The 13968-nt window shown below is 35.0% G+C and overlaps 1 protein-coding gene across 2 annotated transcripts in view; it reads left to right on the top strand.

Annotated features, from left to right (window-relative positions):
• The window catches only part of LOC128216598 (reelin-like), a 64931-nt gene extending 56646 nt beyond the window's left edge, over positions 1-8285 (top strand). For both annotated transcript variants that reach the window (XM_052923213.1, XM_052923212.1), the window contains exons 53-61: positions 1569-1744; positions 2035-2321; positions 2534-2748; positions 3268-3509; positions 4279-4433; positions 4830-5043; positions 5210-5324; positions 5639-5817; positions 6286-8285. In XM_052923213.1, coding sequence (XP_052779173.1) covers positions 1569-1744; positions 2035-2321; positions 2534-2748; positions 3268-3509; positions 4279-4433; positions 4830-5043; positions 5210-5324; positions 5639-5817; positions 6286-6355 — 1653 coding nt within the window. In that variant the 3' untranslated portion in view covers positions 6356-8285. The remainder of the gene's footprint in view (positions 1-1568; positions 1745-2034; positions 2322-2533; positions 2749-3267; positions 3510-4278; positions 4434-4829; positions 5044-5209; positions 5325-5638; positions 5818-6285) is intronic.
• The last annotated feature ends 5683 nt before the right edge of the window (positions 8286-13968 follow it).

Here is a 13968-nt window from a genome sequence, read left to right as displayed (position 1 = left end):
AATGCTGGGTATATGGACATAGAGTATAGGTTGTCGTGTCCGGGCTGTAACTTTCTCTTGTATGGACATATTTTTAAATAACTTGCCTCATGTGTTCAACATACCAAGACGATGTGTCTCGTACAACCTGTGTCCCTACCTCTAAGGTCAAGGTCACACTTAGTGTTTATTCACAATGGAGTGCTGCATATAAGGACATAGAGTATAGGTGTCGTGTCCGGGCTGTAACTTTCCCTGGTATGGACAGGTTTTAAAATAACTTGCTACATTTGTTCCACATACCAAGACGACGTGTCGCGTGAAAGACCCGTGTTCCTACCTCTAAGGTCAAGGTCACACTTAGGTGTTTATTCACAATGGACTGCTGCATATAAGGATATGGAGTATAGGTTGTCGCGTCCGGGCTGTAACTTTCTCTGGTATGGACATAGTCTAAAATAACTTGTCACATGTGTTTGACATACCAAGATGACGTGTCGCGTGCAAGACCTGTGTCCCTCCCTCTAAGGTCAAGGTCACACCTAGGTGTTTATTCACAATGAAATGCTGGGTATATGGACATAGAGTATAGGTTGTCGTGTCCGGGCTGTAACTTTCTCTTGTATGGACATATTTTAAAATAACTTGCCTCATGTGTTCAACATATCAAGAGGACGTGTCGCGTGCAAGACCCGTGTCCTTACCTCTAAGGTCACACTTTGTGTTATTCACAATGGAATACTGCATATATAAGGACATATAGTATGAGTTGTCGTGTCAGGGCTGTTACTTTCTCTTGTATGGACAGATGATTGCCACATGTGTTCGACATACCAAGACGACGTGTCGCATGCAAGACCCGTGTCCTTACCTCTAAGGTTAAGGTCACACTTAGGTGTTTATTAACAATGCTGCATGTAAGCACATAGAGTATAGGTTGTCTTGTCCGGGCTGTAACTTTCCCTTGTATGAACAGATTTTAAAATAACTTGCCACATGTGTTCCACATACCAAGACGACGTGTCGCGTGCAAGACCCTTGTCCCTTACTATAAGGTCAAGGTCACACTTAGTGTTTATTCACAGTGGAGTGCTGTATATAAGGACATGGAGTTTAGGTTGTCAAATATGGGTGGTATTTTTATGTTCAGGGGCAATTTAAAATGACTTGCCATATGTATTTGATACGTAAAGGCAATATCAACTTCATGTACTGACATTGTTCATAGGTCAATGTCACATTCGGGGGCATTCGTCACATACTGTGACAGCTCTTGTTCTGTTTGTTTGTTGTTGTTTTTAAGCATCTGACACACTTGCTCAGTACTTACACAATCTATAACGATTACTTATGATTGTCAAATCTGATACACTTGCTTAGAACTGGCACAACCTGACACGATTGTTAAGATCGCCAAAAATCTGATACACTTGTTGAGCAGATACACTTGTTGAGCATTGCAATAGGCTTGCAAATGCTACATCGTTTCACATTGTTTAACCTTATTATTTTATTTAATTACTATTACATCATTATGTAAACAGGTTTGCGGGTTAATAATGCTTAGAATGCAATTATTGTCATTTCAGCGTGAATTAAAAGACACATTTAATAATGGCGAAGTGGATAAGTCCAAGTGGTTGTTGGTTCAAGGTGGAACAGTCCAGGATTCATGCACTCCTTTGGTTGAACTGACCTCACTTACAATGAATGGACTAGGCCTAAGGCAAATTGTTACGGAGGACTTGGACCTCCGAGACGCAAAGTAAGAATATATATATACAAATGTATATATATGTATATATATAAGAACTTGGTGCATATAAATCAAGGCCATGTATGTTAGACGACCGATGTCTGCCTTTTTTTCGGCATGAAATGTGACATATGGCTGGGCAAAAAAACCGTGTCGAGCTGATAGTACGTCGGATATTTATTTCGTATTTTTGACCCGCCTTGTGGCGTATTATTGAACCACTACTTGGCGCATTTTCGATTTGTCATATTCTACAGTGAATATGTTTGTATACTTTATTTCCAGTGTCTATATTCTAGGTTTGTTCAGTACACTGCAAGCATAGGAGGAACGACGGAAGCACATGACTGCTTTAAGCCGTATAGCCCTGATCACAGTGTAATATTGCAGTATTCAACTGACGGGGGTATTAACTGGCATACATTACACACTCTTGATTATACACGATATTTGGAACCTAGACAAGACTATATTAAGCTACCACAGGAAGCAAGAACGATTAGTACAAGGATTAGGTGGTGGCAACCTCTTGCTGAGGACCCTTTTAGGAGGCAGCCTGCTTGGGCCATTGATAATGTGTACATTGGTATGGCTTGTTTTTATATAAAGAATTTTATGGTTTATGTGTCTTTTGCCTTTTTTTATTTGACAGTGTTATTTTTTGTATTCATACTGGCATATAATTGTTAAAAACTCTGTGTTGAACATATTAGAGCTTTAGTATACGTACACCTAGGTATGTGTTTTGTGCGTAATATCAATTTGATAAAGGATTTGACCTAATGCTTTATCTTTCAGGTGGTCATGAGATTAATCCAGCGAATTTTCGTATCAATTTTAATGAATCTCTGGTACTTAATGACCAGCCCTGGGAATTTAACCCTCAAGGTCACATCCAGACAGAAGTTTGTAAGAAGGATGACGGTGTTATTGTTTGGGAGGAAGGAAAGGGAGAGAAACACTTTACAACAAAACAGACTATCATACAACATGATTATATTCTGCAATTTAAGGTGCATTAATAGAATATATATAACAAACATATGGCATCAGTTGATCAATCATTATATATAATGCAATGTAAGTTTTATTACGGACCTTTAAAAATGGTTTCTAGGTCCGTTGTGTTATGATTAAAACATATTGCAAAACAATTAATGTTGTTTTGCACTTACATGACTTGATAGAAGTTGCAAAACTGTAAGGTTAGGCGCCAGCAAATCGGTTTAAACCACAAGTGATTCCTTTCGTAGTTTTCACTGACCGTTAAGGCAGTTACGTCAACCGTTACCAATGATTTACACTAGATATATGCATAAGTGTAATTTAAATGCATTTTTTAATTTGTACACAAATCATGTTGTTCTTTTTTAATCATCAAGTTTAAATAAGTTAAACATAATAATGCATTTAAATAGAAAATTTGAGTTTGCGTATATGAAGTGTAATCTTGGAGCGTGGTGTTTCTTGTTTGATATTTGTTTGGCCATTTCATTTTTTTGCAATAACTTCGAACGTCCTTTACCTTGTAGATAGCGGTTGGTTGCAGTAAAACGTTTAACATCTGCGAAAGTCATGCACCAGTTCGTCTTGTGTTTAACAAAGATCCAAGTCTAGACTCCTGGCACGAAGTTGTATCTCTCTGTCTCCCTGACGTCAACCAGCGAATGGATTGTCGACCAAATAGCTACCATTTGGCCAGCGAATATACTGCAGATAGGTACCCGAATTGGACCAGAGTGACCATCAGCCTTCCAGTAAAAACATTTTCAAGGTATCAGTTTCATTTCTAAAGCCTACGATTTTGCATGAGTGTTACAACGACATCTTTGTGTTCAAGCAGTAGTCTGCATTTCGAATATCTAGTGTATATATGAACGTTTGTTGAATTAATTGTTTGACAATGTAGATGACAAATTAAGTGATTTAAGTATATTTTTAGTGTCATATATTTACTGCTGAACAAAGCATGTTAGATGTTTGTGTTGTATGTCTCTCGTTGTTAGTATTTTAGGATTTGACCCAAATGTCTTGAATAAGATGACAGTATATTTTTGCATACCGGACATGTATAGAAGGTCATGTGATCAGTGTTGGTAAAATCTATCTTTAGAAGATGACAGTTTATACTTGCATGCCAGACACGTTTAAAAGGTCATGATACCAGAGTCTTAAAATTCATCTTGAGAAGATGTGATACGTGCAGCTATGCGCCAATTGACAAAATATGTAATGTTCAGATTTAAACAAATTAAATTTTGACACTGCAAATGGAAAAAAGCACAATCAAATAAACAATTAGTTGAAAACACTGAAATTGCATATATATATCAAAACCGTATAAATGCGATGTTGTAAGGAACCTTTGACGGCATCTGTGATTTCAAATTAATTCGTGTCTTGACGTAAGTAGACAACGACACATACGTGTTTTGGTGAAATGTACAAACACTGTATCGAACGTTTGCTCAAATGATTTAAGACACGCATATCCGCCACAAAAAACGGCATTTAATATATATTTCTTACAATTCCTGCTTTAGCACCACAAGATTTAGATGGATACAAGAATCGGGTAGAGATATTTCACCAGGCTGGGCCCTGGATGACATTTACATCGGAGAAAGCTGCCTCGACAAGTGTCACGGTAGAGGCGAGTGTGTACAAGGAAAGTGTGTGTGTGATAATGATTATAAAGGTGAGCATGGTTGAATGAGAGTATACGCTTCAAAAGTTTACTATTCTAAGGTTTTGATTTTCAAGATGTTCAGTGAAGACATACTCGAATTGTATTTTTATGTTGTGTTTAAATTTATTGTTTATTTTATAATTCGCCTAAAAGTTAGAAGTTCGTGTGCAGTTATGAATCAATGCCATGTAATTACCATATAAAATGGAATGTGTACATTCGTCAAATTGGCCCAAGTTAGAGATCGTCATTCTGGTTGTATTGAAGACATTTCGTCCTCAAGGTTTTTGACCGTCATACTACATACATATATTTGTGTTAAAACGAAGCCAGGCTTTAAAGTTTGTAACAGAAAGACTTGAAATGACTGGATGTTTAAAATTTATTGAAATTAACTATTTTCAGGTACTACTTGCATGCCAGCAAGAAAGCAGTTATCTCGAATGTTCGACTCTTTCGAGGACGGTATTTATTCAACACGATGGGAGTGGGTGTCAGGGGGAGGTATCGGGTTTGGTTGCGGGGCCCTTATACCTTACGCCCATGGAAAGACTTTATACTTTAATGGATGTGGGCACAGAGAGGCCCGTACAGTTGAAATGGATTTGAATAGACCAAGGTTTGCAATTTAAGAATTACGAAGGTTATATATGGGAATAAATGTTTAAGTCGCACATGGTATTTGAATCAAGTACAGAATTGCATTTTTTAAATTGTTTACAATTTAAAGTAGAGGATTTTAAATATGCAGGATGTGTTTACAATTCTTTCTTATGTCTTTTCAGTAAAATAATGTTTGTGATGCAAATTGGATGCAGGGCTCAAACAAAGGATTGCAATGTTAAAATGGACGATCACTCACAATACAGAGGCATTCTCTTGCAATATTCTACAAATAAAGTATGCCAGTAAAATGCATTGTATTAGATGATACAAATCTGTGCTCATAAAAGTAAAGCATTTTAACGATATAATTGTTTTTAAGTTTAAAGAAAATATAGTTATCCTCTGAAACTGTTATACTTTACATTACCATTGTGTGGGTTACTGTTGTAATGTATTGTATTGTATAATAAATGCATTACATCTTACATGTATAAAGCGTTTAAAACAGGGGTTAACCTGTCGCAAAACAACACCGTCAAAAGGTTCACCTCCTATATACGTTAGAGAAAAAAAACAGCAAGGATAGTATTACAAATTCTTACTTTTAGGGTGCAGATTGGCGATTAATTGCGCGTCATGACCCAGCTGATTACCTTTCTCCAAAGAGGCTTGCCTACGACATCCCTCATCATGCTCAGGTTGAGGGAGTCCAGTTTCGATGGTGGCAGCCTGTACATGGTGGCGAAGGCTCGGATCAGTGGGCACTGGATCATGTAGAAATCGTCCCGTAAGCAAAGTTTAAATAAACAAAGGTCCAGCTTAGCGGATCATTTCAAATTTGTAAAATATTAATCTATTTGATGTTATAAGAACGTTGTCTGATCATCTCTATTTTAGATTATCGTCTACACTTTTTACGTGTTTTGGAGTGGTATTCAATATGCAACTTAAGTTTATCTAAGGCTCATACATAAATGACTTATTGCACTGTATTAGTAAGTTATTCATAGCAAGTAATCCGATTAGCTTCCTCGTATTCAGATCCAAATAAGACCAACATGTAATACCAGCCATGGTCTAGTTAAACTTCGTCCATTTTCGTTCCTTTTAATGAGTATTTTAAACTTGTAGTTTTTAAATGTTTATACTCTTTGCTGTAACAAATACATGAATTGACTAGCTATGTTTCAGCTATCCTCTACATTTAATACTTTTGGTTTGTTTAAAATCTTCCCGCATTCCGTTTATTTTTTAGGAGTCGAACGAATATGAAATTTTACAGACGAAGAAGAAGACGCCAAGCGGGTATGATGTCGATTCGATGAAGCTTTGTGACCTAGCTCCAAGGGAATTAAACCGGTGTACTGCAATGAATGTTGAACGCAATAATTTGTGTAATATCATTTCAACAAATGATGAAGTAATTCATGTACATTTAATTAATTAGTGTAACATGAATAAACAAATATGATATATTGAAATTTATTTTACTGTTGTAAATACATGTAGGTGCATTTGATGTAAATTTTAAATTTGTTATAACATGTCATTGAACAAAAATATGTGCATAAATATATTTTCTTGAAATTCATTTTTATACAATATGTGGTTATGGAGTTTCGGTTTTGAAAATAGGCTACTTGATCTTAGACTGATGTAACAGGAAGCATTGGATAAGTTCGTGAATATGTATATTGCCCTATGATTAACAAGACTGTAGGACCATAAATGTTGCATTATATATTCCATCGTTGACAATTACAGTAAACGAAGAAAATGTCTTCGGCAGTACATTTGCATTCCCGTTCACCAGAGTGATGATGCTTTGCGTACCACTCTCTTAAGATTTTTCATTATCAATCCACTGATGAATGATGCAGTACATTTGTTAATCCATCATTTCTGACATTTAAGGATACTGTAAAAAATATGTTAGAAATGATATATCATACAACAATTTGCAATTTTATATCAACAATCAAAATCATATTTGTAAATCTCGAAGTCTACCATATGAGGGCAATTAGGTTGTGTTAAAAATATTATTCAATACAAAAACAATAGTTTTTACTTCAATATTGCTATTCAAATATATTATTAAGATAAAAAAGTTTTAGTAGAAGTAATCTCATAACTGGCCCATATTTGGAGTAATAAAGAATCAAACTGCATTGTCAATATAATTTAAACGTCTTTGAAGAGTATTTAACATTTAAATATATAGCTTTATTCGTTCTCAAACATTTGCAGGTAGATTGACGTATTTTACCTGATCTATAAAATGCTAAAAATGACCACAGTAATTTACGCAAAACGGCAAATCTCTGTCTTCAAAGCATGTTTACTGCCATAAAGAAAATGATGAACACTGAATTTAGGTATTAGTTATATATTAAAACTTTACAATGCAATTTGATTTTAATGCCTACTCCATTGCAACGTCCAAACAAAGGAAAACTCGTTCTTGAGATATCTGAAGAATTCTTCTGTAGGATAGTTTTATAAAACTAAGCATGTATGTGGTATGATTGCAATAATGAGACTATGCACATCTTTTTTGTTGGACATACATTAGTGTTGCCATGACATGTTATGAATATAACACACTCAGTAATAAGTACAGAAAGGTTCGTAAATCTAATTAAGTATGTGAGGGAAAAGTTATAAAAATGAATCATTATCGTGATTTCTTAGTATAAATAGTATAAATAATGCATTTCCAAACAAACCAGAAAGTTTGTTTTGGTGCTGAGAAAACGGGTGTGGTTGTTTAAATAAGCAACAACAAAATTATGTTTACATTTTTATAGTTTTTTACGTGGCATTAAGACTCATTGGAAACTATTGTATTGGTAGCAATGCCGAATGACTCCTTTCTAATAACATGCTGTTGATATCGTTGTTTTTCTCTTAAGTTACTCCTCATAATTCGTGTAATTTACTTCCACATTTAATAGGAACTGTCCTTAAACTTGACACAATGTAGGTACAAATTTTGTTGTATTATTCTTCAGCTGTTTTGTCATACAGCTACGTGTCCCTAAACATAATTAAAGTTTATAGCTGTAAACATTTGTAAATCGAATAACTTCCACAGTATATGAGGATTTGTTTTGAAGAAGTGTACTGGTACCTGGCGTATACATCTTTAGTCTTAGGGCGCTTTGTGTGTTATAAACTAGTTCTGGTGTTATATCGGTTTCACGAACTGTGTATTTGTTGTAACAGTTTTAAATAAAAGGAAAACCAGTTTAACAGTTAGTTTTACGAAAACTAGTTTTTGAAACTATCGAAACCCCTTCCAGATGCGGTTTCGTCGGTTCGTTCCATCCGAAATCTGGTGTTTTAAGAAAGGAAATGGCGGACAGTCATCAAACACGTGTGTTGAAACACCAATTAGTTAAAACGTAGTATAATCTGCGTTATCATTGTTTTAAAGAAATTGAGAAATTATGGCTACATGCAAGACCATGAATTTTTTAGTTCAAGCAAAACGTTCGAAACAGGTTTCCAAACCGCCTAAACCCTTTTGACCGAAACTAATTTGGTATTTACGATAACGTCCTATGAGTAAAGTGCTCTTTGTATTATTCACTATAGAGTGAACAGATACCTAACGGATTCCTATTTCGTAAGACATATCCTTTCGTCTAGAAGAGTTATATCTCCTGAACGTAGATATAGTTTTGGCATTTACATTGATACTGGCGACTAAACATTACAAACATGTGTTTTATTTTGGTCCTAAACGTGAATAGTGTAAAACATTTATCACAAAGAAAGCATCTAGGCTTAATAATAACTTGTGAAGGCGTCGTTCATATCGTCTTGCTAAATTTTAATGAAGGCCATGATAACCGCAAAAGATATGAGCTTAAAACTTCCGGCACGTGCTCACGACGTTCTTTTAAGGCGCTGGTTCTAATGTGTGTGTTGAGAAATACCGATTGACCAACCGCATAAAAGGAGATGCATTTTAAAAACTGTATCATTTTTATCTGCAGTATCCGACTCTCGACATTTATTAACAAAACACATGCTCTTTAATACGTTGGATCGCTTATTTTTACATTTATTGAATATAGAGTTTCTATATATAAATAAAAATCACAGTAGTCAATCATGAAATGTTGTTCCACCTCATGGACTATTCCAATCGTGAAATATAGTTCCTCCTGATGGCTTATTCCAATTATTGCATATTTCAATCATGAAATGTAGTTTCTCCTGATGGCATACTCCAATCATGAAACGAAGTACCTCCAGACTGAGTATTCCAATCATGAAATGCTGTCCCTCCTGATGGAAAATTCCAATCATGAATGAAATACAGTTCTTTCTCATTGACTATTCCAATCATAAAATACAGTTCCAAGTGAATACAAATAACAACAAAACAATTACACAATTACTTTTTCCTTATTAAAATTCTAAATGACTCTTCTTATTTCATTAATCACGTTCTTTGCAATTCTGATATCAGGAATATGCTGGATTCCAAATACTTCTGTCCAAGAGCCAAACGCAAGTAATAACAAAATGTCATCATACCGGTATATTCATGTGGCTTTCACTGACAGTTTGGTGTAATAGTTTGCACTAGCAATATATTCAGTTCAAAAAAAAAACTCGCAAACTCCATTTCTGGGAAAGGGCCATCACTGATATTGGAAAACCTCGTGGCCTAATCCCTTCGCATGTAATCCTTTTTGTGAACGTAAAGAAGGTTACATTGCACTTCTGCTGTTTCTCTGCTGTTGTTGTTTTTTCATCATAGGTTGTGCAAATGGATCGTTATGCAATAAAATAGGATTGAACTTAGATTATATTAATAAGAAAAATGTGTTCAATGTGGAAAACAATGTTTTTATACCTCAGAACAAATGTTACATTTAAAAGCTGTCATGATGATTCTATTTTACACTGTTTCTCTGTGTGTTGACACTCAATGTTGTTTTTGTTGTTTGCATTAACTCTGTAGATTCCGACTCCGGTGGTTGACATGTGAGGATGTAAAGCAACTCCCTTCGAAAGCTTTTACCGTTGCCTACATACATGATGAAATTAAACGTTTGATTACAATACAACGTTATATTTACGGCTAAATATACGGCGGAAAGAACATTATTATTTTAACGAATATTGACAATTGGTCGCATCATATAAAAAAAAGATAGAACGCGGTATGTTCGTTATAACAAATACGACCCTTAACAAGACAAGGGCAACGATGATGTAACGAATAGCCTTGTTTTGACTAGTCTCCATTTTTGCCGGCATCCATAGCGCTTTTCGCCTCTTTATCGTTCGACAGAGATAAACAACGATCATTCCATTCCCTAAAGCAAGAAAAGGAAACAGCAAAACAGACGAAATGAATAAATTGATCCATGGCCAGTATTTTGTTCAGAACATGATATAGTCTCCGCTGGCCGCCAGGCATTTGGTTGCATTATATTCGTTTACGACAACGTTAAATCCAAATAGAATGTGAGAGTTAATTAGTCCTAGAGTCGCGATTATGCCGCAGATTACAAAAAAGAGGTCTTCCTGGTACACTTACTTTTAACGCTGTGATACATCACTACCCCGATCGTTCTCTCAGCTGTGACAGCGATAAGTAGCCAGTTGTAAGAAGTAAACCAACATATCAATGAAGTCCTCGAAACTACAAAAAATACTACAGAACAGGTCAAATTTACAAACTATATAGGTTAAATTACATTTCTCTTGTGCAATATAAATCTCATACCCTTTCATGTTTGAAAATTGCAGGAAATTATATTAAGATATTATTTCAATACGATATTGCAGGCAATTATGACTCCTTTAGTGATGATGATGATGATGATGATGATGATGATCGTGATTAGTCTTCACGAATTGTAATCAATTCTTATGTGAAAAACTACAGAAACAAGCTCAGTAGCCAAAAGTTTAAAAATAAACCCGGTTTAATGGCACTGGTTAAACGCCAAAGACATAGAAAACAAAAATAAAGACTCACAAACAAAAACATGAGATTAAATTATCTTGATTACATATAATAGTGCTCAATTAAAATATCAATTTAATTGGGAAATAGTAAATAATCCGTATAACTTGTGATATATACTATCATACGTTTATAGGTCCGAAAAACTAGTAACCTGTTAAAGTTTTCAAAGAAAATATAATGACATGCAATAGTGCTAAATTGGAATGGTATATGATTTAAAAGTACGTATGGGCAATGCAATGAAATAGTGCTTTAGTAATTAATTATAACATGTAATTGGACTGTACTTGAAAAAATATACAACATGTTATAGTAAAATAATATCACATGTATTAGTGAAATGATATAATATGTTATAGTGATATGATATAACATATAGTTGTGAATTAGGTCACATGCAATAGTTAAATAATTTATCTAGGGCCATCTAAATTACTACAGACTAATCAGAGTGATTTGTATTGACGACAAACGTTTTTAAGTACATTGAGAAAAGACCTTTTAAAAATGAATGTAATTCCTTTAAACGTACTCCTATGATCAAAAGCCATCACCATGTAATAACATTCACATGATTATCTCATTTTACTTAATCAGTCTTTATACTCATTTCTCCCACCTCAGATAAGTAGATCCAACAAAATAACCACACTAGAAATTCTTATCTCGCCAACGTGCACAGATAAATTAAGTACCCGTATGGAACTCCTTTTTAATGGTCATCACATTGTAATTACCTCCCTTGTTGGAAGACTGCAGTCTGTAGCATCATAGAAACCTTGTATTGTGGCAATATTTAGAATGCTAATTAATTATTTATCGCTTCAAATGTCACCATAAAAAAGTTTTCACGCACCTTTCAAGAAATAATGCTTCACTCCCATCAAAACTATTTAAAGAACTATTTGACTATTAACATAATCTGAATCACTGCGCGCATGTCCATGACTATAGCGAAATATCAAATATCTATACGCATTTATTTTCACTACGCACAAAAGAGTTCCAGCGAAAAATACATTTTTTATATTTTGTTTAACTGAGGTGGGGGAGAAAAGCATCTACCATAGCCGCTCGTGTAAGATAGGTCCATCGCAACACTCGCACAGAGTGTTTTGCGGAAATTTGGTAAACCTTGATTCCGCAAAACACTTTACGCTTGGATTTAGATGAACCTATTTTACACTCTCGGCCATGGAAGATACTTATAGTCATTCTGTTTTATGTTCAGTCAATGTGTTACTATCAGGTCTATAAACCATGCATACTATTACGTTATTATCTCATATGCAGCATAATATTCATGGCTTACAAATATCGTCAATTCAGTTGATTGACATGATACCTCACAAGGATAAGTGTTTTGACAGGCACATATTTACGGGCACATATTCACCATTTCCAAGACGACGCTGAGTATAGTCGAGCGCGCCGTCATACGAGTGATTATATTTTAGGAAGTCATGGCCATCTATTCTAACCGTGAAATGTTTCGTCTATTAAATTGAGGGAAATAAATTGCGAGGAGCAAAATAACTTTCTCCAATTAAGAACATGGATATAAATATCACATTCATCTAGTTTAGCATTTTCACGATAAGGTAATAAATAAACCTAATTTTATATGTTATATGTGCGTCTGCTAACAACAGCGTCGATGCATATTGGCGCAGTTGTATGCAGTTTGAGCTTGTCATGGGTTGTGGCCTACCATGACCATGGAATTCATTGGAACCCCCACACCCTGTGAGTCGGTCCATCAGGGACGATTGATTTGACGCAGTATCGAGAATGGATAAGAAGAACGATACCACTTTCCGTTGCCACTTGGTAATTTGATATTCTTATTTCTTTCAAATTGTCATCATAGCTTAATATACTTAATAAACAAAATATGCAGAACAGATTGATCAAAATTAAGCTAGTCAAAAAAATGTCTTTAATCTGCATTGTTATAGCAGAGGCGTACACCAATACGCCCTGGCGTAAAAAGTTTAGATCTTCCGAAATGACAAGTGCTTCATTCTAAAAAGCACCAATTCAAATTGAAGGATAATGGGTAGTAAATACATGTTTCGTTATACAAGTTAAAGTTTGTCATGATCCACTCAATGTTGGCATTCAAAATGCATGAAACGATTCTTTCAAACTCTTCTTGAAAAATGTGCTGGAGATGACACCCTTCCTTTTCCCACCACGTAAAACACATTGGGATTAAACCACAGAAAGACCTTCAAATATTGACATTTGGTTTTAAGTACAGGTGTACAATTCAAACTAATGACCCATGGTACGAGCAAACGCATGGGTCATTATTGCTTAAAGCTGCAATCTCACAGATCGACATTTTTAAGTTTTTGTCTCAGAATCAGCTGATTTTGGTGTCAATGCCATCAAAACAGTCATATAAGTTATATCACAATAGAACAGATAACAATTATTTGGAAAACTGCCGAAAAGTTCATTTATCTGAACGCGTTCATTCATTCATTTATTTCAATATATGCTCCGCAAGGGAGATTTGAACACAATGTAGTATATATGAGCATGAATAAATATGTAAGAAGAAAATGTTATTTCATGCATGAAGTAGCATGAGAATAATAGATACACGTATACAATGGGTTCGCGTCAAACGCAATATTATTGACACAGCAATTTATGACCATATAATATAAACATTATCATCTAACGCAATATATGCACAAATCCCAATGTTTCAGTATTATTTAAACACTTCCGAAGGTATTGTATACATTGATTTTTTTTGCTAAGTCAGATCTGACATGTTGACCAAATAACATGTTTTGATCAAAATAAAATCTTTCGCGTACAACTGCTGTATACGGACAAGCAAAACGATATGCTCGGTGAAGTCAAAGAACACGCGTTTGCAAATTAAACACATGGAGTGCAGTAAAGAGGGCTTAGCTAGCCACG

Source organism: Mya arenaria, chromosome 14 (genome assembly GCF_026914265.1).
Source record: "Mya arenaria isolate MELC-2E11 chromosome 14, ASM2691426v1".
Taxonomy (NCBI): domain Eukaryota; kingdom Metazoa; phylum Mollusca; class Bivalvia; order Myida; family Myidae; genus Mya; species Mya arenaria.
The sequence above is the reverse complement of the archived record's forward strand: the minus strand, read 5'-3'. Positions and strand labels throughout refer to the sequence as shown.